Here is a 26,366-nt window from a genome sequence, read left to right as displayed (position 1 = left end):
GGAATGGCTGCCCCTGAGAGGCTCTGCCAGAGCCTGACCAATACATGCGGATGCTCGCAGCCAACCATTGGACTGAGCAGGGTAACCCCAATGGAGGAGTTAGGGGAAGAACTGAAGGAGCTGATGGGGTTTGCAACCTCTTAGAAAGAACAACAATATCAATCAAACAATTCCCCCAGAGCTCCCAGGGACTAAACCACCAACCAAAGAGTACACATGGAAGGGACCCATGGTTCCAGCTGCATATGTAGCAGGGGATGGCCTTATCTGGCATCAATGGGAGGAGGGCTCTTGGTCCTGTGAAGGCTTGATGCCCCAGTGTAGGGGAATGCCAGGGCAGTGAGGCAGGAGTGGGTGGGTGTGTAGGGGAGCACACTCAGAGAAGCTGGGGGATGGGGGATGGTGTAGGGGGTTTGCAGAAGGGAAACCAAAAAGGAAGATAACATTTGAAATGTAAATAAATAAAATAATCAATAAAAAAATCAGTTTCTCCTACTTTCCCTGCCTCTGGCAACCACAACCTGTCTTCTGCCTGTAGTTTTTATCTTTTCTTGAATGTTGTATAAATGGAATCAGACAATAAGAAAATGTGGATTTAGCTTCTTTCACTTAACACAATATAGGAGAGGCTTTATTTTTATTTTAGCTATTTATTTTACCCATTTTAAACATTTACTCACAAGAATTTCTGAAGGACTCTTTCTCCCCATGTAAGGAAGAAAACACTATACCAACTTTCACCTGAAAGGTCAACAATGACATCTAAACGTTTTAGAGGTTTTTGTTTGTTTGTTTGTTTGTTTGTTTGTTTTGATACAGGGGCTTGCTATGCAACCTAGCTGACCTAGACCTTGCTATATGAACTAGTCTGGCCTCAATCTCACAGAGACCTAGCTGTTTCTGAAGTTTTAATATTATATGTTATAGCTGCACATAAGAGATGTGGACTTCACTATATCTAAATTTATGTTACAATTTTCCATTTTATAACTTTATAATATAAACTAGAAAACCTATATTTTTGAAGAAATATATGATTTATTTTATTCTGCTCTTGGCAGATTTACCATGATTTCCTTTGATATCCAGCCACTTGGTTTTTTCCATGACTCTTGTCTTCTTCAGAATTCTCTGGTAAGTTTGCCATTCTACTTCATGTTGTCTGGATCCCAAGTGTTCCTTTGTTTTGGCATCTGTCAAGTCTCCTGTGGTTTTACACAGAATTGACTTGAAATGTAAAATAAACTCCAGGGGACTCAAACAAACAAACAAACAAACAAACAACAAGCATGCTAAGGGAACACACATTCATAAACTATTCAGCACACATACATAAAATCAATTGAGTCCACATATGTTCAAAGCAAAGAATTTAAGCCATTTAAACTAACAAGATTATCTTAGCAAGGGTGCTATTATTATAGGTTAACAAGTGTTTATGTAGTCTATAGTGATATTAGGAGTGAGTTGTGGGGGGAGGGGAATGACTTAAAGAGCCCACTAAAATGGGCAAGAGAGATGGCTGTTCTTCTTGAGGTCCTGAGTTCAATTCCCTGTAACTATATAGTAGCTCAGAACCATTTATAATGAGATCTAGTACCCTCTTCTAGCATACAGGTAGAACATGGTATATATAATGAGAGAGAGAGAGAGAGAGAGAGAGAGAGAGAGAGAGAGAGAGAGAGAGAGAACTAGTACACAGTACAAAATTCACCAATATACTAAATGAAACTCCTTTATGAGATGTTGCAACATTCTAGCAAGTGCCTATTACCAATTGCGACAGTTGTTTTCCAACCCCTAAATCAGGATTTTATGCTGTGACCAAGCATTATTTCAGAGCAAAACCAATCTAGTTTGACCAATGAAATGCCAAAGTTTCTAGGAAGTAAACAGAACACCTGAAGCAGGGGCTCATTTATTATCTGAGGACTGATACTTCATCTTAAGAAGAGACATGTTTCAGAAGGGTGAGTGACAGCTGAGTCATCCAACAAACAGAAAGCAGAACACATAATTCCTTGGAGCGCTTTCTACCTAACCTTTGGGGTCACATATACACAGGTTTCAAGAGTCTAGGAAATGCAGTCAGATGAAGTTATTTGAGTCCTCAAACAACTGAAAACATAACCTCTTTGTACTGAAAAATTTAAGTCAGCAAAAGAGAGCTTTTGATTCCCGGTTAAAGGACATTTCCTAATTCTCAAATTCATCAGGACATCATCACCATCAATACACATACACACAAACACACACACACACACACACACACACACACACACGGCACAAATATGGCAGACAACATCTGGTCATAAGTATCACAAGCCTTATTCCTACGACTTTGAGAAAACCTTGAGATGGCAAAGGATTTAGCCTGGATCTTGACTCCATTATCCACTACTTCAAAGGGCTCACTGGAGGGCTAGGGCCAGAGTTCCTAACACCCTCAAGGGAAGAGCTGCTCTCCATTCTACCATCAGGACCACAGAATACCACCACACACACAGTACAGGAATCCTTCCTACCAGTGGCCAGGACAAGAGCCGGTTGAATGATGTCAACAGTTTCCGAACAGAACTTCTCTAAGGCCAACGCTCTGCCAGGATCTTGAAACCTGCTCAGGTGAATGTCGGATATCTGTCAAAAGCAGGCATTGGACAGAGACATATTATCTGAGTCAGGAAGAGCCGCATGGACAAGGGTGGCCCGTCAGCTCTCGGGGAGCCGAAGGGAAAGAAAAAGATGCCCTAAGGAACCCCGGGAAGGAGAGCTGAGCCTCCTGGCGGACTGCGACCGAGGCCCCCTGCTGGGCTGAGCCCGCCCGCCGCTGTGCCCTCCCCTCGCCTCCCGCGGCTTCACCTGCAGACCCCAGAAGATATTGTTGGCTTCCGAGCCCGGGGCAGGGTGCGGCCTCTGGGAGCCTCTGGACTTCGGCAGCGGCGTGGACGGCCCAGCCAGGCCGTAGTGCTCCAACAGCAGGGCGGCCAGCGCGGCCGCCGCCAGCCCCGCCACCACCCGGACGGCCAGCATTCTCGCCATCGCGGCGGCGCAGCCCCGGAGCGCACCGGCCCGCACTTCCGGCCTCTGTGGCTTCCCGCCGCCTCCACAAGTCGCCTCAGCCCAGGTCTCCGCGCCTCTGCAGCCCGGCTTCCCGGCGTTTGACAATGTAGTGAGGACCAGGAAGAGCAAAGCGAGGGGGTGGCAGGGAGGCAGCACGCCACCTGGCTCCTCCAGGGTCCCGCATCCCTGACCGTGGTGCGACCTCAGCACCTGTAAAGCGAAGTTAATAATACCTTGAGTGCGTGCAGGGTGCTTGTGAGAATCAAAGTGAGTATGAGGACGCCTCTTAAAGTACAAATGCGACGGGCGGCTCACTCTGGCTCCTTTTGGAACAACATAACCCCACAGGATTCCTTATCTTGTCGAAATTATCTTTTTTCTTAATCTGATTTTATATGTACTCGTTTATATTATATTGTGGCACTGTAGTATACTTGTAATGTAGAGGGAAAAGTTATGGATACTGGGTATATAGAATCCTTTTTAGATATAAAATATTCTTTAGGCTTTCTTTAGGAATGTGGAAAGACCAGTCACCGCTACTGGGACTGGCCGACCCGCAAAGAGAAAGGAAAGAATGCAATTTAGTCAGGTGGAACCAAGCTGAGAACCATAGCGACAGGGCAAGGCCGAAGTGACAGGGCAGGACTACATTCTTGAGAAAGATAAGCGTACAGAGAGTTTTCATCTGATCCTGACTCATGTAGGTTGGGTTCCTTTGGAATGTTCCACTATTTTTATGTTATACCACCGTAGCAACCCCCTCACTCCCTCCTCATTTCCTTGGTTTGTGGTTTTTCCCTTTAAAAACACCCCTCAAACTGGCAGTCGGGGTCAATTCAGCTCCTGCGTGGGCATGCGAATTGACCGGCAGCTAGTTGTCACGCCCTAATAAATAACCTCGCAATTGCTCCGGTATATGGTGTCTCGAGTAGATTACTGGGTGGTCGAGACTTTCTGAGACTTGAGAGAGGGTCTCCCCTCTGCGGAGGTCTTCAGTAAATTAATCTTTCCTGTTGCCGAAAGCAGAATTAGATTCTAGTCGTGGCCTTAATTTATCAAACCCACTTCTTTATTGTTGGCTTTCAACTCTTTAATATGTGTTGCTATTAAGAATAAACATTTTTATACAAATCGTGCTGTAAACAATCTTTAGTTCCTTGGGATATATTGTCAGTGTTGTAATTTATGCCAATTTCAATTAGTTCAGCATCTCTGTAATATAAATAAGCTATTAATGTAAACAGAAAACATAAGGAAGCATTTAGAGTTTGGTTCCCAGGATCTACATTAGGAGGCTTCTGACCACAAGCTCCAGGGAATACAACGCTCTCTTCTGTTCTCTGTAGAGAATGCACTAGGTTGCAAAAAAACACTTTCAGACACACATATAATTAATACAAAAATAAAATATTTTAGGTGGATGTGGTGGCATACACTTTTAATGCCAGAATTTGGGGGAAACAGAGGCAGGCAGATTTCTATGAGTTCAAGGCCAGATTGGTCTATATAATGAGTTTTAGGACAGCCAGGGGTATGTAGAGAGACCCTGTCTCAAAAAAAATTAATTACAATTTTTAAGAAGATTTACTTATGCCGGGCAGTGGTGGAACACGCCTTTAATCCCAGCACTTAGGAGGCAGAGGCAGGCGGATTTCTGAGTTTGAGGCCAGCCTGGTCTAGACTGAGTTCCAGGACAGCCAGGGCTACACAGAGAAACCCTGTCTCGAAACCACCCCCCCAAAAAAAAGAATATTTACTTATTTATTTTATGGGATACAGTATACAGTCACTCTTCAGACACACCAGAAGAGGGCATCAGATCCTATTACAGATGGTTGTGAGCCACCATGTGGTTACTGGGACTTGAACTCAGGACCTCTGCAAGGGCAGTCAGTGCTCTTAACTGCTGAGCCATCTCTCCAGCCCCTATAAAATATTTTTAGAATATTCATTGTTATCATATATGTATGAGTATTTTGTCTGCATGTATGTCTGTGTACCATGTGTGTGAAGTACCCTTGGAGGCCAGAGGAGGGCATTGAATCCCTTCACACTGGAGTTTCAGACTGTTGTGAAGGAATGTTAAGTGCTCAGAGCTGAATCTCAATCCTCTGCAAGAGCTACAAGTACTCTTAACCACTGAGGCATCTCTTCAGCCCTTAAAAATAAAATGTTAAAAAAAACTTTTTGCTGTATAAGGAAAAGAAAAATATTAGAAACAATCTACAGTAAATGTTCCACAATACAAACCTTTAAAATAAGCCAAGCATAGTGGCTCATGCCTAATCCAGTGCTTGGAGACAGAGGCAGGATAATCTCTGTGAGTTAGAGGCCAGTCAAGGCTACATAGTGAGATCCTGTCTTAAATAAATAAAACAAAATTTTAAGAATCTTTAAAATGGCAAACATAATAGAATATCATACAATAATTAAAGTAAGTTTGGAGAAAAATATATGGGGTGAAAGTATGTTAATAACAGGGTAATAAACTTCCTAAAAGTTTATAGTATGACACAATATTACACACACTTAAGACCAAGGATGGACCAATGCAAGAGCATAGAAGTGTGAGACTATACAGTATGTTTGGGGGAAATGTGAATAGACTTTAAGGTCAGCAATAACAAGTGAGGTTAGATTGGGAAAACATTTCAGAATAGATTTAGGAGGGATTTGTTTGACATGAAAATTAAATTTCATACAATATACGTAGGGAAGAGAGTCTCACAAATATATATATATATATATATATGATATAGATATATAGATATATAGATATATAGATATTTCTGGAGATAAAAGTGGTACCACACAGCTGTAATCCCAACTTGCAAATTTGAGATATGATTTGAATTGCAACTTAGAGACATGAAGGTCAGGAATTCAAGTCCAGCCTGGGCTACATAATACAACAAGTAAAAAATTCTATGAAGTTTTATTTCATGGACAAAAATTATTCATGGCGTTCTACAAAGTATATATGCTATATAACATAAATTAATTTTTGAGTAGAAATTAAAAGGTCAAACACAAATTTTTGAAAAATATTATGAAAGAAATTCACATCATAGCCAGGGATGAATAATTTCTCTAAGATGAGATATATAGAAAGCATAAATACTTAGCTGGGTGTGGTGGTACATGCCTTTAGTCACAGCACTATAGAGAAAGCTAGTAACTTTCAGGCCACACAGTCTACATAGTGAGACCCTGACTAAAACAAACAAAGAAACAAACAAAAACAAACAACAAAACATCCCCCCTTTAAAAAATTATAATAACAATCTCAATTAAAATTCAGCAGTTATTTTTAAAAACCTGGGCATGACATTATGTAACTTTATTCCCTGCATTAGGACAGAGGCAATAAGCCCAGGAATCTATTGAGAACAAAGAACTCTTGGCAAGTCTTGATGGACATTGTTACCTGAGGATACCAAACAGTAATAAACTCTAGGGCATTGGTTGGAGATACTGTTGCCTAATAAGATATCCACAATGGAAAGACTGTGAGCTCATTCCTGACTCCCTTCCCCCTAAATGAAAGTGCTTTTGTATAAAAGAAAACCATGACGGGAGAAGGGGGTTCACTTAGCTATTACCAAACACTGTACTATAGGAAACCAGGCATTCTGGGCTTTAGGTGGTGTCTCATTAATCCTCACAAACTTTATATAGGCATCTATTTTGTAGATGAGAAAGTCCCAGTAAGGCTAATGCTCTTAAATTTAAAACCAAGTAGTAAAAATAAAATATACTGAATCCCAATGAATAAATTTTCTTTTAGAGATATATTGCCGCTATTATTTAATTATTATTAAATTAGTCCTCCAACAGGAGGGAAGGGCCCAATCACAACTGGTTAGGAAAGCAGGAAGATATTAAAAATGCTTTGCTTTAAAGATGGACAGATTTTTTCAAAAATATACTTTTGCTGGGCTAGAGAGATGGCTCAGCAGTTAAGAGCACTCACTACTCTTCCAGAGGACTTGGCTTCAATTCCCAGCACCAGTTTCAGTGAATCCATTCCTCTCTTCTGGCCTCTTTGGGTACTGTACCCAGGTGGTACAGTACATACATAGAGGCAAAGAACTCAAAAGAGATTCACCTGCCTCTGCCTCCTGAGTGCTGGGATTTAAATGTGTGAGCCACCGCCACCCAGGATAATGTATATTTTATAGGGATGTCAAGGATTCATTTTTGTATGACTCTGGAGACAAAATTAAAAATATCTTAGTGATCCTGCTGGCTAATTTATATCAACTTGATAGGACCTATAGTCATCAGAGAAGAGGGAACCTCAATTGAGAAAATGCCTCTACAAGATTGGGCTGTAAAGCACATAGGGCATTTTCTTTTCTTTTTTCCATGTATTTATTTATTTATTTATTTATTCACTCCACATCCTGATCGCTGCCTCCCCCCCCTCCATTTGGCCCCTTCCATAATCACTAATTAGTGATTGATGGGGCAGGGCCCAGCCCATTGTGGGCGGGGCCACTCCTGGGCTGGTGGTTCTGGTTCTATAGGAAAGCAGGCTGAGCAAGTCAAGATGAACAAGCCACAGTAAGCAAGCAGAGGCCCTCCACGGCCTGTGCATCAGCTCCTACCTTTCGGTTCCTGTCCTGTTTGAGTTTCTGCTCTAACTTCCTTGGCTAATGAACAGTGACGTGGAAGTGTAAACCAAACCCTTTCCTCCCCAAGCTGGTCTGGTCATGGTGTTTCATTACAGTAACAGTAAACCTAAGACCATGACTAGCATTTGTCATTAAAATGTTTTCATTAACACAAGAATAAGATTTTGATGATTAGCATTCCTTATTGAACATGTTTAATATAAAAATAGCTGGTTGCCGGGTGGTGGTGGCGCACGCCTTTGATCCCAGCACTTGGGAGGCAGAGGCAGGTTGATTTCTGAGTTCGAGGCCAGCCTGGTCTACAGAGTGAGATCCAGGACAGCCAGGGCTACACAGAGAAACCCTGTCTCGAAAAAACCAAAAAATAAAAAAATAATTAAAAAAATAAAAATAGCTGCCTTTTTAAGCACTGAGGATCAAGTCCAGGATAATGTGCATGCTAGACAAACTCTCTCTACCTTTGAACTATAACCCTAGTCTACAGGTGCATTTATTATTATTGGTTTGTGTGTATGTGTCTGTGTGGTGTGTGTCTGTAGTATGTATGTGTGTGTGATAAACCCTTTATAATGAATGAGTCTCAAGCTCAGCCTTAGGCCTCCTGCTCTCTCCCCTAAAAAACAGTCTCTTGATTTTTCACCCAACAACGTGTCTTCTCAAGATAGAAAGAACAATCCAACAACAATTCTTAAATTTTATTTTTTCAGGATCACTTTAAACTCCTTAGAATTATTGGGCATCTCCCCAAGAATCTTTTGCATATATGGTTTCTATTAATATTTACTAATTATGATTTAAGATGGAGAAAATTGTTAATTAGCTTAAAAGTTGCTATGCAGGGCTTCATGTAACCCAATGTGTTCTGCTTTTTGTTGTGTGGGACAGGGTCTCACTCACAGCTAGGCTGATCTGGAACTAGATAGTTCTGCTGCCTCCGACTTGGAACAACCCTCATATCTTAGCCTCTCAGATGCTAGCTAACGTTACAGCTGTAAGCCACCCATGCCTGCTTTACAAGCACTTAAACAACATAACATTTTTAACATTTTTTTTCTTTCTTTTTCTTTTCTTTTTTTTTCTGATGTGGTCTCACCATGTAGCTCTCAGATAAACTACGCTGGCCTTGAATTCAGAGATCCACCTGCCTCTGCTTCTGGAGTGCTTAAAGGTGTGTGCCATTACACCAGGCATAAACAGCATTTAAAATGAAAATTAAACTCTGTAAACAAATATTATCCAAAATGTGGGAATGGTTAATTTTTGCAAACTTCTTAAGTTCCAATTTAATATAAGATAAGTGTGTTTTAGTTCTGCCTCTATCTGTAGTCAGTCATGTGTTGTTTTGGTTGGCGTATGTGAAGAAAATTTGACCTTACAGATCTCCTTAAAACAAACCAACAAACAAAAAAACAAAACTTCCATGGAAGACAAGATGGTAGAAAACCAATCTCCTCAAATTGTCCTTTGACCTCCAAAAATGAATCGTGGTGCACGCGCGCACGCAAACACACACACACGCGCACACAAGTCACTAAAATTATATATATATATATATATATATATATATACATATATATATATATATATATATTGGCGTGCCGGGGGGGGTGGATTGTGTTGGAGTCTAGTATATGTTTCGTTTTGGATAGAAAAAAAAAAAAAAAAACCAAACCAAACCAAGAACAGATGACACTAAATTAGCTCTTTATCACCTTTATCCTTCAACTCTGGTCTTGGCCTTGGGTGCTTTCTCCTGGTTCAGAGCTATTCCTTCGCACAATGCATAGATGCACAAATACATAAATTTGTAACCTGTGGCAACCTTTTTCCCTCGATGTTTCTGTACATCTATCTTGTTCTTCTCACGTGGTATTCCATAACGAAGTTGTATTCGGTTTGTCTTCCCTTACCGACAAATGGACTAGGTTTCTCGGTTTTGTCATCTCACTACGCCTACCCTCGGGTTAAGGGATAAAGACAGAGGGTGAGGACTTCCCTGGGGGATCAGCCCCGGGAGAGCAGTTCTAACCATCAGGGGCGGAAACCTCCGGCTTGGCAGGTCCCGAGCCTGCTTCCGGGAAGCCGACCGGAAGCCACTCCGGTGCTGCGACAAACCTGACTTCAGGGGCCGTCGTAAAAGTGTCGTCCCTGGCGCGTCGGGCCGGCCACAGGTTTCCGCTAGCTGGCGGCCGGGGGTCGGGAACTGCGGGCGTTCGTTTCCCTTAAGATGGCGGACGAAGAGATGGACGGGGCCGAGAGGATGGACGTCAGCCCGGAGCCTCCCCTGGCCCTTGAGCGGCCGGCATCGGTGAGTCTTCATCGGCTAGCGCCTTTTGTCCTCTCCACCAACAGCTTCCCACCGCGCCTGGGAGGGTTTGGGGCTCCGCTTTCTATGGAGGCGCTGGGGAAGGGGAGTCCTAGGATAGAAGGACCGACCCTCCCCCCAGCCCGATAAAGTTAGCCATCTCCTACACACATTCCTGCCAGCCAGATCTACGGAGTTTAATGACTGTCATCTATTAAAGCTCAACGTGCTCACACACGCATGTCTCTATTTTGAAGTAGAAAGAACTCGTGCAAATTAAGGTGGTTTGCTGTAAGAGCTGAGGTGATGTTGGAGAAGGCCATTTTTCGATAGATCCATTGCTGACCCTTCTTGATGATAGGAACTGGGACCAGAACCTGGTGTGATATAGCATTTGTCGGGTGGACTTGATAGTGGCAGCGAGTGTTGTGACTGTCAAGTCATGTCCAGATATCCATTATTGTAGCGTCTTGAAAACCCTAGATCTGGCCCCCAGTGAGGGAAATTTGTCATTTGTCGTGCCTTTTACATGGAAGAAGGGACATTTCAAGCGAGAGAATACTGGAATCTATACTTGGCTCTTAGATTTTGAAAGAATGAGGAAAGAGGAGAAGAATAAAATTGAGTCAATAGTCTGGCTGCAGGGAGAATACTAACAGAGCAGGCTAAAAGGTGGGGTACTGTTCACAAATGTTTTTATGTGGTCCGTTCAGATAACTAGTAGGGAAGGAGATACTTATAAAATACTCGATATTGATCACGACATGTTTTATCAGTTTGTCTATAGCTGCATATGGAAAAGTGTGGGAAACACTCACACCTGCACCCACACAAACCCATTGTATATACACATACCTGTTAGTGAAGTTGTTTGTAGTTTTAATAAACTCATTTTTGGCTTACTTTACCCCAGGAGACTCTAGAACATTCTTTTATGAGACAAGAGAATGACTCAGAAATAAGTCAACCACGGAGACTAGAGAGAATGTCTTTGAGATAAAAAACCCAGTAGGGACAGAGTTGGGATAAGAATATATCTACTAGGTCAGCACTTGGCAGTCTTCCTCCTCCATCCCAAAAAGTAGTTGAAACTCACTTCACCACTGGTAGTGTCGCTCAAATGAAAACAGCTAGAAAATGTTTCCAAGTGGCTAAACTGTTTTTGCTGTTGTTTGGTTGGTTGATTTTGGTATTTTTGTTTTGTTTTGTTGTTTTTTAGTGCTGGAGAGAAAACTTAAGGCTTTATGCATGCTAGGCAAGGGCTCTTCTTCTGAGCTATAGGTTAAGGTAGAAGGATCATTTACTTTCAGGAGATCCAGGCAAACCCCGAGCTAGACAGTGAAACTCTATCTAAAAACAAAAATAGAAAAAAAGATTCGTAATTAGATTTGTAATCTAGTATGTTGTAGTCAGAAGAGTTGTAGTTTCCTATTGCCAAAGATGAGTAATGTGTATTTAAATCTTTGCCATGTTAATTCTTTCCCATTAGCACTGTAAAACCCATTAATAAAACCATAAAACATCCATTAATTTGGAATTAGAAATAATGGTATGTAGATATTGAACAGAAATCTGTAACAAACACTCCTTCAAAGAATAACATATTTCTTTGGGCAAGGCTTTTTAAACTTTACAGAGAAGCAAGGAGTGGTGTCATGTAGCCTCAGGGAATTCAGTCTAATGATATAGATAATATAAATGATGAAGAATTTAGATTCAAGATGGGGTGGTTTAAGTGGATACAGACCTATGACTATGAAGCCGTTGGTTTTTGGCTTGAGCCTTTCTGCTTGACCCCAGAGTTCATCCTACTTCCTGTACTTTTTCAAGCTGCTTTTTCCCATTTCATTCTCCCTATTTAAAACCCTTGCCGTTAAGCCAACACTGCTCAGCTTGAGTCTTCAGCACCCCACCACTGTTTGCTTAATTTGTATCTCAAACCACTGCTGGGTCTTGTGGAAACAAAATAACAAATACAGGACAGCTACAAGCTGTTATAAAAGTTTCCGTTCTCATTAGAGTGCCTTTCTAGTTACAGTTGCTGATTTCTTTAAACTAAATTTCCTTTTTTTTAGATACAGGGTGTTTTAGTAACCTTTCAGCAAGGTCTAACGTCACCTAAGTAGAATGAAATGATAGGGCTGACAAGATGGCTGGGAGCTGCTTCTTGCACAAGCTTGGTACCTTGATTTGATCATTAGAACCAATGAAACTGTGGAAGGAGAGAACCAACAAATATGCCCTCTGACTTCCACATTCATGCTGTGGCACATGTACATATCTGCCCATACACAATAATAGTAATAATTTAAAAAATTAGAATGAATTTTTTTGTTGTTGTTGTTGCTTTTCGAGACAGGGTTTCTCTGTGTAGCCCTGGCTGTCCTGGAACTAACTCTTGTAGACCAGGCTGACCTCAAACTCAGAAATCTGCTTGCCTCTGCCTCCCAAGTGCTGGGATTAAAGGCGTGCACCACCATTGCCTGGCTTAGAATGAAGTAATAATTGAGAGTTATTGGACATTTATATAAGACATTGCATAAGATTCACCAAGATAAAAATAAATAATTTGAGTTAAAAAAAAAAAAGATTCACCAAGAGAGTTGATTATTGGGCTGTAAAAGTCCAAAAGGTCCAAGAAGCTACATATTCCCGAGAATGCCTTAGTAAGCTAGCCACTTGGAAGTTACCAGTTTAGAATCGATGATTGAGGCTATAGGAATCAAGTTGTGGTCAAGTTGTGTGCATACACACACACATATACCCAGAAACACACAGTTGAGAGAATAAGAGTAAGACAATGTCTGGGATGAAGTTTTTAGGAAAGGGTAGTTTATTGGATCCATGACAAGGACTGAGAAAATTGGAAATCCAGAGGGCATTAAGTGGTCTACTGGAACATCTGTTTTCTTTGACTGGATCACACCTAAATTACTTCTAAGAGGAAGGTGTCTCATGGCATGGCACTGTGATCTTTTTCTGTATACTGACACTGCATAGGTGATTTCATCCAGTTCTACAGCTTTTCATATTCTTATATTTGTTCAGTTCCCAGCTTATAATTTTAGGTCATCTCACTTGTGAGCTTGAAAATCATAAACTCAGTTGCTTGCCTGTCTCCACCAGCATGTCTGATCATTGTTTCAAAAAGAAAGCAGATAGGAGTCAGCTTGGACTGGAGAGATTGTTACAGGAAGACAGAAGTGTATCAGCTTGAGGAAGATGTTGGAAATGTGATAGAGGCAAAGATGACCTAATTATTAAGTTGAAGTAAAATGAAAGGAACAGATGACATCTGTATCTCTGGTCTTTGGTCTCTGCATTCATGGTAGATTTTAGGAGGGGCAGCAGGAAGGCAAATCAAGGGTTTTGTTATTCTTGTCTCAGTACAGGGCATCTCTTGAATACAAATGTCTCTCTGTCTTTACACTCATCATTGTAATCTAAGCCACCATTTGTTGCCTAGACAACTGCAGCTTCTGAGCTAGTCTCTTTCCTTCTACTCTTGTCATCTTCCAGTGTGGGGATGGGAGGAAGCCTTGAGTAAATGTGTGCTGTTGATGTGGACAAAAGCTTGTCAAGGAACATGGCCTCAGACCCATGGGAAAATTGCAAAGCCTCCCTCTTCACCACTGATCCCAGGGTGAGGCTCAGAGAGATGGCAAAGCCTTCTTCTGCTCCATTTGCATATAATGATACTGTATGTAGAAAAAAAATGTCCACCATAACTGTCATCCCCACTTCCCCAAGATGTTTGTAGTCTGAAGAGTGCTTCTTACAGAGAACGCGCCTATTGAGATTAGCCAATCGCACCCCCTTGATCCAGACTGTCTGCCGTAAACCCTGTCTCCTTGTTTATCTGTATGTTATAATCCTGCCTTCTTGTTCAGCTGTATGCAAGAGCCCTCCCTGTCTGTGCCGTATATATATAAACACAAGTGAGCTTTTGGGGTGTTGAGGTTTCTTCATCTGTGAGTCCAGGCTGTCTGGTCCCAGCTTTTTGTCTCTGGGTCTGTCATTTCTTCATTCCCTTGCCACCCGTAGTCAGGGCAAGTCCCTGGAGCGATGCTGGACAAAGCATTCCAGTCATTTCTCTACAGAGCAACCAGTGTAATCTTTAAGACTAAATCAGTTCTGTGTCAGTGTTCAGTACCTCATAGAGAATCTGTCTGGGAAGATAGATGTGTAAATCATGATGCATGATGACCCATGGAAAGGTAAAGGTGACTTTGCCTGTTCTTTATATGCTGTCTTTGAAGGCTATTTCAAATTTCCCTTGCCATTACAATATCCAGTTTCTATAACAGCATTAATCCTATATTTTGTGAAATAATTTTGTATAAACTCTAATCCATTGTCTCGGGTAGCTTAAGACAAAGTATTAAGACCTCACTACTTCCTGGTAACTTACACGAACTCCTATATGAGTTAACATGGCTCTTGTGGAAGAAGCAATCACTGTTTTTATTTTGATTGATGAAGTTTGTTTGTTTAGTTTTTTTCTCTTTACTTTCTTGAGACAGGATTTTGTTATATAGCTCAGACTGGCCTGTAACTCACAACTCATCATGCCTAGCATGAGGAATCCTTTAAAAAAGTGTTATGTCCCTATAACAACTAGAGTACTTGTGGAAATAGGCTATATTCTTAACGAACACCACAGAAAGAACCAGAAGAAATATTATGCTTCCTTAAGTACCCATTTGTTCCCCAGAAGCAATTCAGGTCCTGATCAGAGCCAAGTCCACAGTTATTCTCTTAACTATTCCTTCAAATAGCTTACTTAATGCTGTTCTTCTAAACAAGGTCTACTTGACTCAGTAGAGTGAGACTCGAACCACTTAATATGCTTTTATGGGAAAACTTTTAAAAAGCCTTTCAGCCCTTGTTTTTACGAGAAAGCTTAGCAATGGCACTATCCACAGGAAGGTATGTCTTTTCATTCTTTTTTAATGCACACATCCTTTACTTTGAAATATAAGAAAATATCTTAGCTGTTTTGCAAGTGTGTAGTCCGTACACTGAAAAGAGCTGTAGGAAAACATTGCATTTATCCAAAGACTCAAAAAGAAGTATGATCAGAGATGAAAATGGAAGGCGGCTGCTTAAGAGAGACAGGATGCTTATAAAAACCAGGTTTTGACAGCATACTTATTATGCTTTAACTCAAGAGTAAAGAGGAGAGACAGAAATGGAGACAGAAGAGACTGTGCTTGTTATAGCCTCTCGATATTGCTCTGACTCATTGTTAATGCCACAAATACATAGGGAACTCATGTTTACAGACAGCACAAGGCTAGTAGGAATAATGAAATTTAGTATGGAAGGGAGACTGTCAGATTAGGGCTGACAATATGGAACTGACAGAGAGGAAATAAGCCTAGATTTACTTGTCCATAGGACCATGGGACTAATCTAAGAGCCGTTAGTTTCCTACACTCTCCAAGTAGAAAATGTGCTCTTTGAAAGCAGGAGTTGTGTTGTTTTTAAAAGTATGAATTTGTTATCAGGCATGGTGGTGCATGCTTTTAATCCCAACATTTCGGAGGCAGTGGCAGGTGGATCTCTTGAGTTCGAGGCCAGCCTGGTTTATAGTCAGGGCTACACAGAGAAATCCTGTCTCAAAAAACAAAAACGAAAACAAAGCAAAACAAAAAGTACTTGTCAAACAATACAAGGAAACTTGTATGCCCAAGGATTTCTTGATGCCTAGAAATGTTTTCTGATTGCTAATTTGATACTACCTATGAAAAATTCCAGAGCCTCTAGATTTTGTTTCTGCTCTTTAAAAAAGAAAGAAAGAGAGGAAGGAAGGAAGGAAGGAAGGAAGGAAGGAAGGAAGGAAGGAAGGAAGGAAGGAAGAAGGAAGGAAGGAAAGAAAAAGGAATAAAGAAAGAAAGGAAAGAAGGAAGGAAGGAAGGAAGGAAGGAAGGAAGGAAGGAAGGAAGGAAGAGGGAGAGAGAGAAGCAGAAGCAGCCAAGTCTTTAATCCCACAGTTTGGTAGACAGGGCAAGCAGATTTCTCAGTTCAAGACAAACCTACTCTACAAGCCAAGTTCCAGGTCACCATTGTAAGACTCTGTCTGAAAAAACAAACAAATAAATAAAATTTAAAATATTTTTAAATCAGAAAAAAAGAATGTAAGAAGTGGCAGGCCTCTGAAGACTGTAGATGTCTAGCAGTTGACTTATGGAAGGGTGAGGTGTGGCTTGAACAAGAATCGACCACAGGGAAGTCTGTAGCTGCAGATTATAGAGTTGCAAACTTATGTTTTAATCTCCATGGGGACAGGGAAAATGTTCAGAATGTCTAGGATTTAAGTGTTGTGAGAACTTGTTTTATGGACAGTTAGTTAGGAGAGCTTTCCCTTAATTCCAAATGTTGTGGAGAGAATTGGTTTTTTTGTTTGTTTGTTTTTCTGGTCTTTCAACTTAAACATTTAATTCCTGTTGCAAGTGGAAGAAAACATTAAAAACAACCAAAAGGGGGAAAAAATGAAACATTCACCTATAGTAATTCCTGAATTTCTTGTTAACTCAGTAAGAGACATAGTCTATGATTTTTTTTTTTTTTTACTCATTTTGTGTGGGTGTAGGTATGTGTGTGCATACATACATATGTATGTGTATATGTATGTATGCACATATGGATATATGTGAGTATAGGTACTCTTGTGTCTTACTGTGTATGTAGAGGTCAGAAGACAACTCTTTTTTTTTTTTTTTTGGTTTTCCAAGACAGGGTTTCTCTGTGGAGCCCTGGCTGTCCTCTGTAGGACACTGAACTCACTCTGTAGACCAGGCTGGCCTCAAACTCAGAAATCCACCTGCCTCCACCTCCCAAATGCTGGGATTAAAGTCGAGTGTCACCACCACCCGGCAGAAGACAACTCTAGAAGTCAGTTTTATCCTTGTACCTTGCAGTAGCTAGGATTAAGCTTCAGTCAGCATGACTGAGATATCTTATTGGCTGTGCGTGTGGTGTGTGTGTGTGTGTGTGTGTGTGTGTGTGTGTGTGCGCGCGCGCTTTAATCTGGAAAGAGATCACAAGCATTTTAATTGAAAAACAATTTCTGAGCTAGGTATAAGAAGTATTACAAGCTCATTCTTGTAATTCTTAAACTTGGGAGGATGAAGCAGGAAAATTACCATGAGTTCAAGGCTAGCCTGAGCTAAATAGGTTTGGGTCAGCCTGGGCTACTAAGTGAGATCAGTAAAAATAATAATAACAACAACAACAACAGCAGCAACAATAATGAAAAATGAAAATAATAAAAACTCACCTCTCCTCCCAAGGCTCAGGGATCCTTACGGAAAAGGGGCTGGAAAGAGTATAAGAGTTAGAGGCAGATATATATCCAATGAAGGAAACAGTGTCTTTTGGACACAGCACGGAAGCATATGAATTTACAGGGGTTTTGCCAACATACACAAAATCTATGCAAACTCAAGCCAGGCTAAATCATAGCATGGAGATGGGAGGTGGACTTGAAACCCTGCCCTAGCCATGGAACCATGGTAGTTACTAGCTTTTGGAAGAGGGAGAGAATTTTCTTTTAAGAGTGTTCCTAGTAAGTCAACCAGACTCTAGAGGAAGACCATACATCCAAATTTGCAGCACAAATTGGTTTTGATGGGTTAAAAAAAAAAAGACACAAAGTTAGGTCTGTGGGGAAGTAGAGAGAGGTGGATCTGGGAGGAGTTGGGGGAGAGGAGCTGAATGTGATGAAAACATGCTGTATAAACCCCTTAAAGAATTAAAAATTTAAACCAAAAAAGCAAACTCCATAGTCATGGCAATAGTGGGAACCTTTGTAAAAGAACATAATTATACTGTGTCCACTGAGATGCTTCTATAGACAAAGTTACAAAGGCTTAATGCCAACATTTATGTTATTTTTAGCAGCCAGTACTTAATATTGTGGTAACTGAGAACGTCTGTTGAATACTTGTGCTGTGTTTGTGGGTATAAAGGGTTTTGAAAGGCAATTCTTTTCCTCAGGAGCTTCCAGTCTACTTGAAAGGACCAGTTGTAAACATTTAAATTAATCAATTTAATGGCCATGTGTGGTGGCACATGTCTTTAATCTCAGCACCCCACAGGTGGAGGCAGGCAGATAACTCTCTGAATTTGAGGATAGCCAGAGCTAAAAAAAAAAAAAAAAAAAAAAAAAAAAAAAAATGAGTTTCAGGACAGTCAGGGCTACATAGTGAGACCTTGTCTCTCACAGAAACAAAACAAATATAGATAGCCAGCTCAGCGTGCAGCAGGCCCTGGGTTCAGCTCCCGGCACTGCTAAGTGAGTGAATATTTGTAACTAATGATATTAGATGGGCAACAGAATGAGTGTCTTCCACGGTAAGTGCTATTTTAGAATAAACAGGAGGGACATTTTCTGGCTTTAAGTGTTTTACTTTTATGAGTAACTTTGTACTGAGATATATGAGATTAAATAAGCTTTTAGAATGAGTTTTTTACAAGGTGTGTAGTTTTTTTGTCTTTGCTGGGACAAAACATCTGACAGAGGCAGCTTAGGGGAAGACTGATTTATTTTAGCTCCCAGTTTCCTGGCTAGGAGGGCATTCCTATCTGATGGTTGGAGCCTGAGGCGGCTTGCTCCTACTTCTGTGATGGATTAGAACCGAGAGACTGGGGCAGAGGGTGCTGAGCAGCTGTGACCTTCAGAGCCAGTTTCCTGGCTTCCCGCTCCTCCACTGAGGCTCTACTTCTCCAGGTTCCACAGCCTCCCTAACACAAAGCTGCACCTCCAGCTGGAACCAACTGTTTAAGCATGTGGGTGGGCCTGTGTGGACATTGTATATTCAAACCACCATAAAGGTACGCAGTGAAAATCAAATCCTTCCCAGGGCTTTTTTCATTTTTAATTTATTTTGAAATTTTCAGAGTTGTTGTTGTTTTTAAAAGGCACAGGCATCATATAACCCAGGCCTTGAATCTGATGTGTAGCTGAGGATGTCCTTGAACTTCTGATCCTGTTGCCTCTACCTCCAGAGTGCAGTGTTAGAGTTGTGTGTCACCATGCTGGGGTTTAATGTAGTGCTGTGGGTGGAACCCAGGACTTCCTATATGCTAGTCAAGCACTCTACTACTTTAGCCATACCCACCCTTTCCCCAGAGATCTTCTATTTAAATAGAAGCATATAAAGTGTATCTTCTTACCTCCTTTGTATAAGCAATAGCATATGAACTCACTCTTCTGTACCTTTTTTTATGTAGCCCTGGCTGTCCTATAACTCAATCTGTAGACCAGGTTGGTCTTGAACTCCCTGAGACCTGTCTGCCTCTGCCTGCTGAGTCCTGGGACTAAAGGTGTGCACCACCATCAGGCCTTTTGCCTTTTACTTAACAGTGTAACTTAAAGAATATTATATATCAGGACATATATCTCCATATATTTTGTAGTTGTGTTTAATATATGGCTAACCCACAATTAATTCAACTCTTAAAAAAGAACACCTAAAATTTCTTTGTATCTATCTATCTATCTATCTATGAGTCTGTGTGTATGTGTGTTGGTGTGTGTGGGTTCATATGTGACACAATGCACACATGCGTGTGGATCAGAGCACAACATGCAGGTATCAGTTCTCTTTGACCATGTTGATCCTGGGAATCACCAGGTCATCAGGCTTGATGGCAAGTACTTATACATGTCATGTGAGCCATCTTGATTCACCTCTTATTTTGGATAAAAACATTGCAAATTGCTTTGAAAGTACAGAATTATGCCATTACTTGTACTCCTCAATCATTAAGAAGTAAGTTGGCTTTGATGGTGTGACCCCTGCAGTATATGGGCAGCACACATGGGATTTAATGAGTTAGAAGTAATACATAAAGGAGAAGGACAGGAAGTTAGGAGGGATGGGGAACTGAGGGGCAGAGGTTCATAGGATCAAATAAAATACTCTATTTTTTTTAAAATGAAAGAAAAGAACTTGTGAAAAGTCTGATTGTCATCTTTTCTTCCTTTCAGTGGTGGGATCAGCAAGTTGATTTCTATACTGCTTTCTTACATCATTTGGCACAATTAGTGCCAGAAATTTATGTTGCCGAGATGGACCCAGATTTGGAAAAGCAAGAAGAGAATGTACAAATGTCAATATTCACTCCTTTGGAGTGGTACTTATTTGGAGAGGATCCGGATATTTGCTTAGAGAAATTAAAGCACAGTGGAGCATTTCAGTTGTGTGGGAAGGTTTTCAAAAGTGGAGAAACAACATATTCTTGTAGGTAAGTATCAGAAATGTGTAGAATTAGTTATCATTTACAGCTTATTGTTTGCAGCATGCCTTTCCCTAGTTCATCGCTGTCTATAGTATGCTTAATCTTACGTTCCTTTGTTTTATACTTTAAATCTAGTTTTGCTCATGTGGCTTGATTTTTAATTGGCTCCTTGTTAAACAGTTCTCTCTTTTGTTCTGTTCCTCAGAAGGACCTAAGAAATAGATCTTTGTTTTGTGTATGTGTAATGTAGTCAACATACTCTTTCTAAAACTTTTGAGATTAGGCATATTTCAGAATTCTGAATACTTCCTCAACAGTAGCTTAATAGAACCTTGTAGTCAAACAGGTTAGATTTCTGTAAGAGATATATGAATATTCACAAAGATATAAATACTCACAAGTAATATAAAGTCTGCAGTCACATGTCATAGCATACATACAAACATGTAAATATATATTTAAAGTTTTTACCTTTTAGATTCTGTTGCCTGTGCTGAACTAGAACTCACTGTGGGATTATGGGCATCCGCTCACTATCCAGATTTCATACATATATTAAAAAAATGTTATATATATATATATATATTTACATGTATCTATGTATGGATAACAAAATAGAATTTGTTTTGTTTTTTTATCACTGACTGAAATTTGGTGTAAGACCACAAAGAAACAAAGCCTTACAGAATTTTTGGTTCTCAGAACTGCAGGTCAAGGGCTATGTGGGAACAGCTGGAATGTGGTTGAGGGTAAAAGGTCAGTTGTGTGGAAATTGGAGGCAGGTGCAGACTTTTTGTTTTTGGTAAAGGAACTGTCTTAAATGTCATTGTAAATCAGAGAAGTTTCTTACTCTGCATTCCTGCCTGAAGTTTTTGTTTTGTTGTTATTTATTTTTAAATTTTTATTTATTGATTGATTCAGAGTCTTACTATATAGCTTTATTTGGCCAGGAACTCATCGTGTAGACCAGGATGGCCTCAAACTCATAGAGATCCCCTTGGGACTTGTGTACACCTCTATGTGCGTACCTCCAGCAGAATTTTTTTGACTTTTAGATATTAGCACCACTTTTTGCTTTTCTTCCTTATTTGAGGTCATTTAGGTTATGACTTGACTTTTTAGCCTTTATCAGTAGAGTTTTATTGTCTATGCTTGGCTGTCATTTTAGGCTTTGCTGATTCTATATAGTTAAGAGTTTTGTGGGGCCAGGCGATGATGGCGCATGCCTTTAATCCCAGCACTTGGGAGGCAGAGGCAGGCAGATTTCTGAGTTCGAGGCCAGCCTGGTCTACAGAGTGAGTTCCAGGACAGCCAGGGCTACACAGAGAAACCCTGTCTCTAAAAACCAAAAAAAAAAGAGTTTTGTGGTTTTTTTTTCTGTATCTTACAATGTTTTTACTTAGTGTGTTTTGCCTGTATGTATGTTTCTGTACCATGTATGTGCCTGTACCCAAAGAATCCAGAAAAGCGGTCCTCTAGAACTGGAGTTAGAGGCAGTTATGAGCTGTCATGGTATGTATGATCGCTGAGAATCAAACACAGGCGGTTTGGTAGAGGAGCCAATGCTCTTAACCACTGAGCCATCACTTCAGTCTTAGTTAACAGTTTTTAAAAACACAGTTTTTGAAATGGTTTCCTGTTAATTCTCTCAGGAACAAAACAAAACATTAGCTCTTGTATTTGTTTTCTATATTGCTATATTGAATAGTAATTTTTCTCATAAGTTTTCAACCAAAGCTCAGTCTCAACTAAAGCATATAACATTTGTAGCCCTCATCTTTCTTAAATTTCTTGGAAGCATTTTGACAGTTAGGGATTGTTAGTATGTAGAAAACATGATTGCTGTTACAGTAGCCCACAAAATGTAGGATAGTTTCCTCTACTCCAACAAAAAAATTACTAATTTAAAAGTATCAATAGTGCTGAAGAAAATTATTATAGAGGTCTACAACTTGTCAAAATGGATAAGTGACTCTGGGGTACTCAGCTCCAAATGATGCCCCTAGAGTGCAGCCTTTATACCTATAGAACAGTCCTGAAAAGGAGGCAGGCAGCAGGACGGGGGAGTTTAAGCGGCAGAACACCAGGACACCTGCTACTAGATAGTGTCTTCCAAACATAACAAGGAAGTTGCACCCATGAAATCTTAATGTACAGGTTCCTGATCAGACCTGCATAACGATAGTACCAGTTGTCACGCCAGCATGGACAGGAAGACTGCATGAGGCTTTGCACCTAGATGAAGAGCTGTTGGCAGCCAGTGACTGCTAAAGAAGAGAGATCTATTTTCTCCAGGAACAAACTCCCTGGGGTTATCCAGTCCCAGTGGTCAGCCCTAAACACATATCCATATGAGCATGGTGTGTGTGTGTGTGTGTGTGTGTGTGTGTGTGTGTGTCAGTAATAAAGAAGAGGTAGTGAATTTAGGAAACGTGGAGGAGGACACAGAATAAGTTCCAGGGGAAAGAGGGAGGCATATAGATTTTGTAAAATGCAATGCTCATATGGAATTCTTAAAAATAAAATTTAAATTGGAAACTGCTTTAAACAGATTAGATGATATATTTTTACTGAGAATTTTACAGAGTTTTGGGCAACCTTTAGGTCCTGTCAGCTGTTTAAGTTTCACCCTCTTTTCCCTACTCCTTTTTCTCTTCCTCCAGCCCTGAGATAGGGCTTAGTATATAGTCCAGGCTAGCCTTAAACTCACTATGTTGGTCAGTCTTTCCACTCTCAACAATTTTTTCTTCACCCCAGGAGTGTAGAAAGTACAGATGTGTGACAGCACACCCAACTCCAACATTTATTTTTAAACTTTTTAATTTCATTACTTCAAATATTTAAAAATTTGATTCTGTACCTTGTAGTAACTTAGGTTGTTGTCGTGTTTCTCTGAAAATGTGAAGTGGTATCATGTGTTGTAAAAGCGCATAAGGGCAAAGAGGGACTGAGTGTCTCTTGATTCCGTGCTCATTCTTATGTGCCAGGTACTGCTCGGTATTTGAGAATCTTTCAATATATGATCAATGAGTTTTGTCTTATTGACACCTCAGTTACAGTGCACAGCATTTGTGAAACGTACATGTAAATTAGAGGGTGGCAATGGCAGATAATGAAAACATAATTTTCCTATAGTTTTCCACATAATTAACAGTTTAAAAGCCAAGTAAAGCTCTAAGTTATAAACTGAACATCCTGTGGACTCAAGTGTCTTAGAAATGAGGCTAAATTATGGCAGCAGCATTGTCATTTTTTTCCAAGTGTTCTTAGAACTCAGCTTTTGGGGCATTTGGTGTTGTTTTGTCCACCACACAGGAAGCTCACTTACTTAAGTGTCAGTGCAGGTTGGTTTTTGGAATCTAATTCTTTATCTTCTTTAGGGATTGTGCAATTGATCCAACGTGTGTGCTCTGTATGGACTGCTTCCAGAGTAGTGTTCATAAAAACCATCGTTACAAGGTATGAAAACTATATACATGAAGTCACTTAGTGGGAATCTGATGACCGTGTGGTCTAAGCTTTTGAGCTGTTTTATTTTCTGCTAAGTAGCTCTGATATGTGTCTTTAATCATACTTGGATAATGTATGAAGCGATTAGACCAATTTGAGATTTTAAAACTGTATATGTGAGTTCTAGTTTCCTACATTCTTGGACAATTTGACTCTCTGTAAGTTGTTTTAAAATTATCAATTCTCAGGAAACTTCTGAGCATAGTAGGCAATGCATCAGTCTCTAAACTTTTCTTCTTGTGCTCTCATAATAATGGGGTTGAGGTTGCCTTTTCTGTTGAATTATTAAGCAGTTTTGTTATTAGAGCTAAAATGTATTTCTCTCATAATAATGCTGGTTCTGTATTCTGAGCTCAGACAGACATGATGTTTCATATTTCTCTTTGTATATATAATATGCCTCAAGTACTGTGTAAAATGTAAACAACATTTTGAAGTTACATAGTCCATATGTTTTGTAAACTTGAAAGTTCTAGGCCAGCACAGACTACATACATAAAAAGAGAGGCTTTTGAATAACAAAGAAAAAGTTATGTCTATAAGCTTAAACAAATTATTCTTGAAAGGTGAGTACACAGAGAATGGAACGTTTTTAGAGTTGGTCACATAGGGAACTTTAATAGTATTGAAATTTCCTGTGTCTGGACTCCAGATTAGTATTGTTCATTTCCTTGTTAAATTTTGCAAATGACCTGTACCTTGAGTAGATTCTCTGACAAGATATACTTTATAAGAGAAAGGAGCACAGCTGTTAGCCATGGGCAGGAGTAAGGAGCACTATGTAATGCACCAGAGAAGAGGGGAGAGGAGAAGGGCAAGGGCAGACTCCATCTCCAGGCGGGGTAAAAGCCAACTGAAAAATTTATTTATATTCTATATCATTCAGTTTTCCTAGATCCTTTTCAGTATACTGTGTAGGTAAATACCTAATTTTATCTGTGTTTGGGTTCGACTTTGAGCCTTACGTGAGGTTGGCAAGCACTCTATCATGGAGCTAGATTCCCAGTCGTTGTATGCTGTCTTGCAGTGCTGGAGGCTGAAGCTGGTGTGCTTTGTACACACTTGTCAGGCGAGAGCTCTATCGTGGTGCTATAGCATAGTCCAATAAATACAGTCTTTGAGGTAATGAGAACTGAACTTAGTCAAACATGCTAGGCAAGTGGTGTTGTACCACTGAACTGTATTCCCAGTTCTAATACCTTTTTAATGCTATAATATTTGTGTGTATGTTTTGTGTGTTTCTAAGACAGACTATCATTCTGTAAATCGAGCTCAAGTTTTGCTTTGTCATTGTTCTCAAACACTGTCTTGGACTCTTCTACCGCTGAAGGTTTTCCTTGATCCTCTGTTTATTATTTTTCATGTACAATAAGATGTTGCTTTAGACCAGTCCTCAACCTGTGGGTCTCAACCCCTTTTTGGGGTCACATAAGACTGTAGAAAACACAGATGTTTACTTTATGATTCATAAGTAGAAAATACAGTTATGAAGTAGCAATTAAGATAATTCTATGGTTGTGTGGTCACCACAACATAAGGAACTGTACTAAGGGGTCACAGTGTTAGAAGGTTGAGTAGCACTGGTTAGACAAACATAATATGTGATGCTGAGAATAGAGCCCAGCGTCTGCACTGTGTACTCAGGCTGATCTCCAGCTCATGGCAGTCCTCTTGCTTCAGCTTCTCAGGTGCTAGAATTACAGGTGTGAAGCACCTCTCTTAGTTTCATACCTTTCTTATTTTCTTAAACATTTTTTTTAAAGAGATTTATTTATTGATTGTATATGAGCACACTGTCCTTGACACACCAGAAGAGGGCATCAGATCCCATTAAAGATGGTTGTGAGCTACCATGTGGTTGCTGGGAATTGAACTCATGACCTTTGGAAGAGCAGCCAGTGCTCTTAACCACTGAGCCATCTCTCCAGCCCTTTCTTAAACATTTTTATATTTATTTTACTTACATGTGTGTTTTTATTCATGTGCATATGAAAAGTAAGTATGTCTGAGACTTGATCTGTAGAGGTAGATTGTTTGAGGTTGTTTTTAGTTTTGAAAGACAGCCTCCTGCCCAGTTTCTGTTTTTGTAAAATGCATATAAAATGTACTATCTGAACCATTTGTAAGTGTGTATGCAGCTGGGTGATGCCAAGTTTTAAAAGCGCATACTATGTACCCATTTCCACCATCTGGCTCCAAACTTCATTTCACTTTGTAAAACAAACGTATTCAATGGTGGCTCCCCTTTCCTTGCTTTTCTCCTGGTAGCCAACATTCTACTTCCGCTCTCTGTGAATGTGACTTCTGTAAGTGCCTCTTCTGGTGTTGAAATCGGTGTTTGTCTTGTGTGACTGGCTTGACTTGCATAAAGCTCTCAAATTCAAATGCAGCATATATCATAATTTCCTTCCTTTTTTAAGCTTGAATAAGATTCTACTATAGAACATCACATTTTGATTATCTGTTTCTATTGATGAACTTGGGTTGTTCCACAAAATTTTGATAGATTTAGGTCAGGTCTTTTTCTTGTGTTACTGGGCCAATTTATATGTTCATTAAAAGGTTGTGGGTTAAGGCTGGAGAGATGGCTCAGTGGTTAAGAG

The 26,366-nt window shown here is 40.2% G+C and overlaps 2 protein-coding genes across 4 annotated transcripts in view; one reads left to right on the top strand and one right to left on the bottom strand.

Moving 5' to 3' along the window:
* The window catches only part of Tmem62 (transmembrane protein 62), a 31,982-nt gene extending 28,709 nt beyond the window's left edge, over nucleotides 1–3,273 (bottom strand). Inside the window, exons 1-3 of one of the 3 annotated variants that reach the window (XM_028766823.1) lie at nucleotides 2,860–3,273; nucleotides 2,526–2,637; nucleotides 1,068–1,205 (exon numbers count right to left, since the gene is read on the bottom strand). In XM_028766823.1, coding sequence (XP_028622656.1) covers nucleotides 1,068–1,205; nucleotides 2,526–2,637; nucleotides 2,860–3,039 — 430 coding nt within the window. In that variant the 5' untranslated portion in view covers nucleotides 3,040–3,273. Of the gene's footprint in view, nucleotides 1–1,067; nucleotides 1,206–2,525; nucleotides 2,697–2,859 lie in introns of those variants that run through there. The other 2 variants (XM_028766824.1, XM_028766825.1) reach the window with 2 other exon arrangements.
* Nucleotides 3,274–9,814: 6,541 nt separating this feature from the next.
* Nucleotides 9,815–26,366, top strand: part of Ubr1 (ubiquitin protein ligase E3 component n-recognin 1) — a 112,025-nt gene continuing 95,473 nt past the window's right edge. The window contains exons 1-3 of the mRNA XM_028766833.1: nucleotides 9,815–10,008; nucleotides 20,003–20,259; nucleotides 23,634–23,712. Coding sequence (XP_028622666.1) covers nucleotides 9,928–10,008; nucleotides 20,003–20,259; nucleotides 23,634–23,712 — 417 coding nt within the window. The 5' untranslated portion in view covers nucleotides 9,815–9,927. The remainder of the gene's footprint in view (nucleotides 10,009–20,002; nucleotides 20,260–23,633; nucleotides 23,713–26,366) is intronic.

This window comes from Grammomys surdaster, unplaced genomic scaffold, assembly GCF_004785775.1.
Source record: "Grammomys surdaster isolate TR1022 unplaced genomic scaffold, NIH_TR_1.0 170, whole genome shotgun sequence".
Classification (NCBI taxonomy): domain Eukaryota; kingdom Metazoa; phylum Chordata; class Mammalia; order Rodentia; family Muridae; genus Grammomys; species Grammomys surdaster.
Note: the sequence above shows the minus strand (reverse complement) of the source record. Positions and strands in the feature narration are given on the sequence as shown.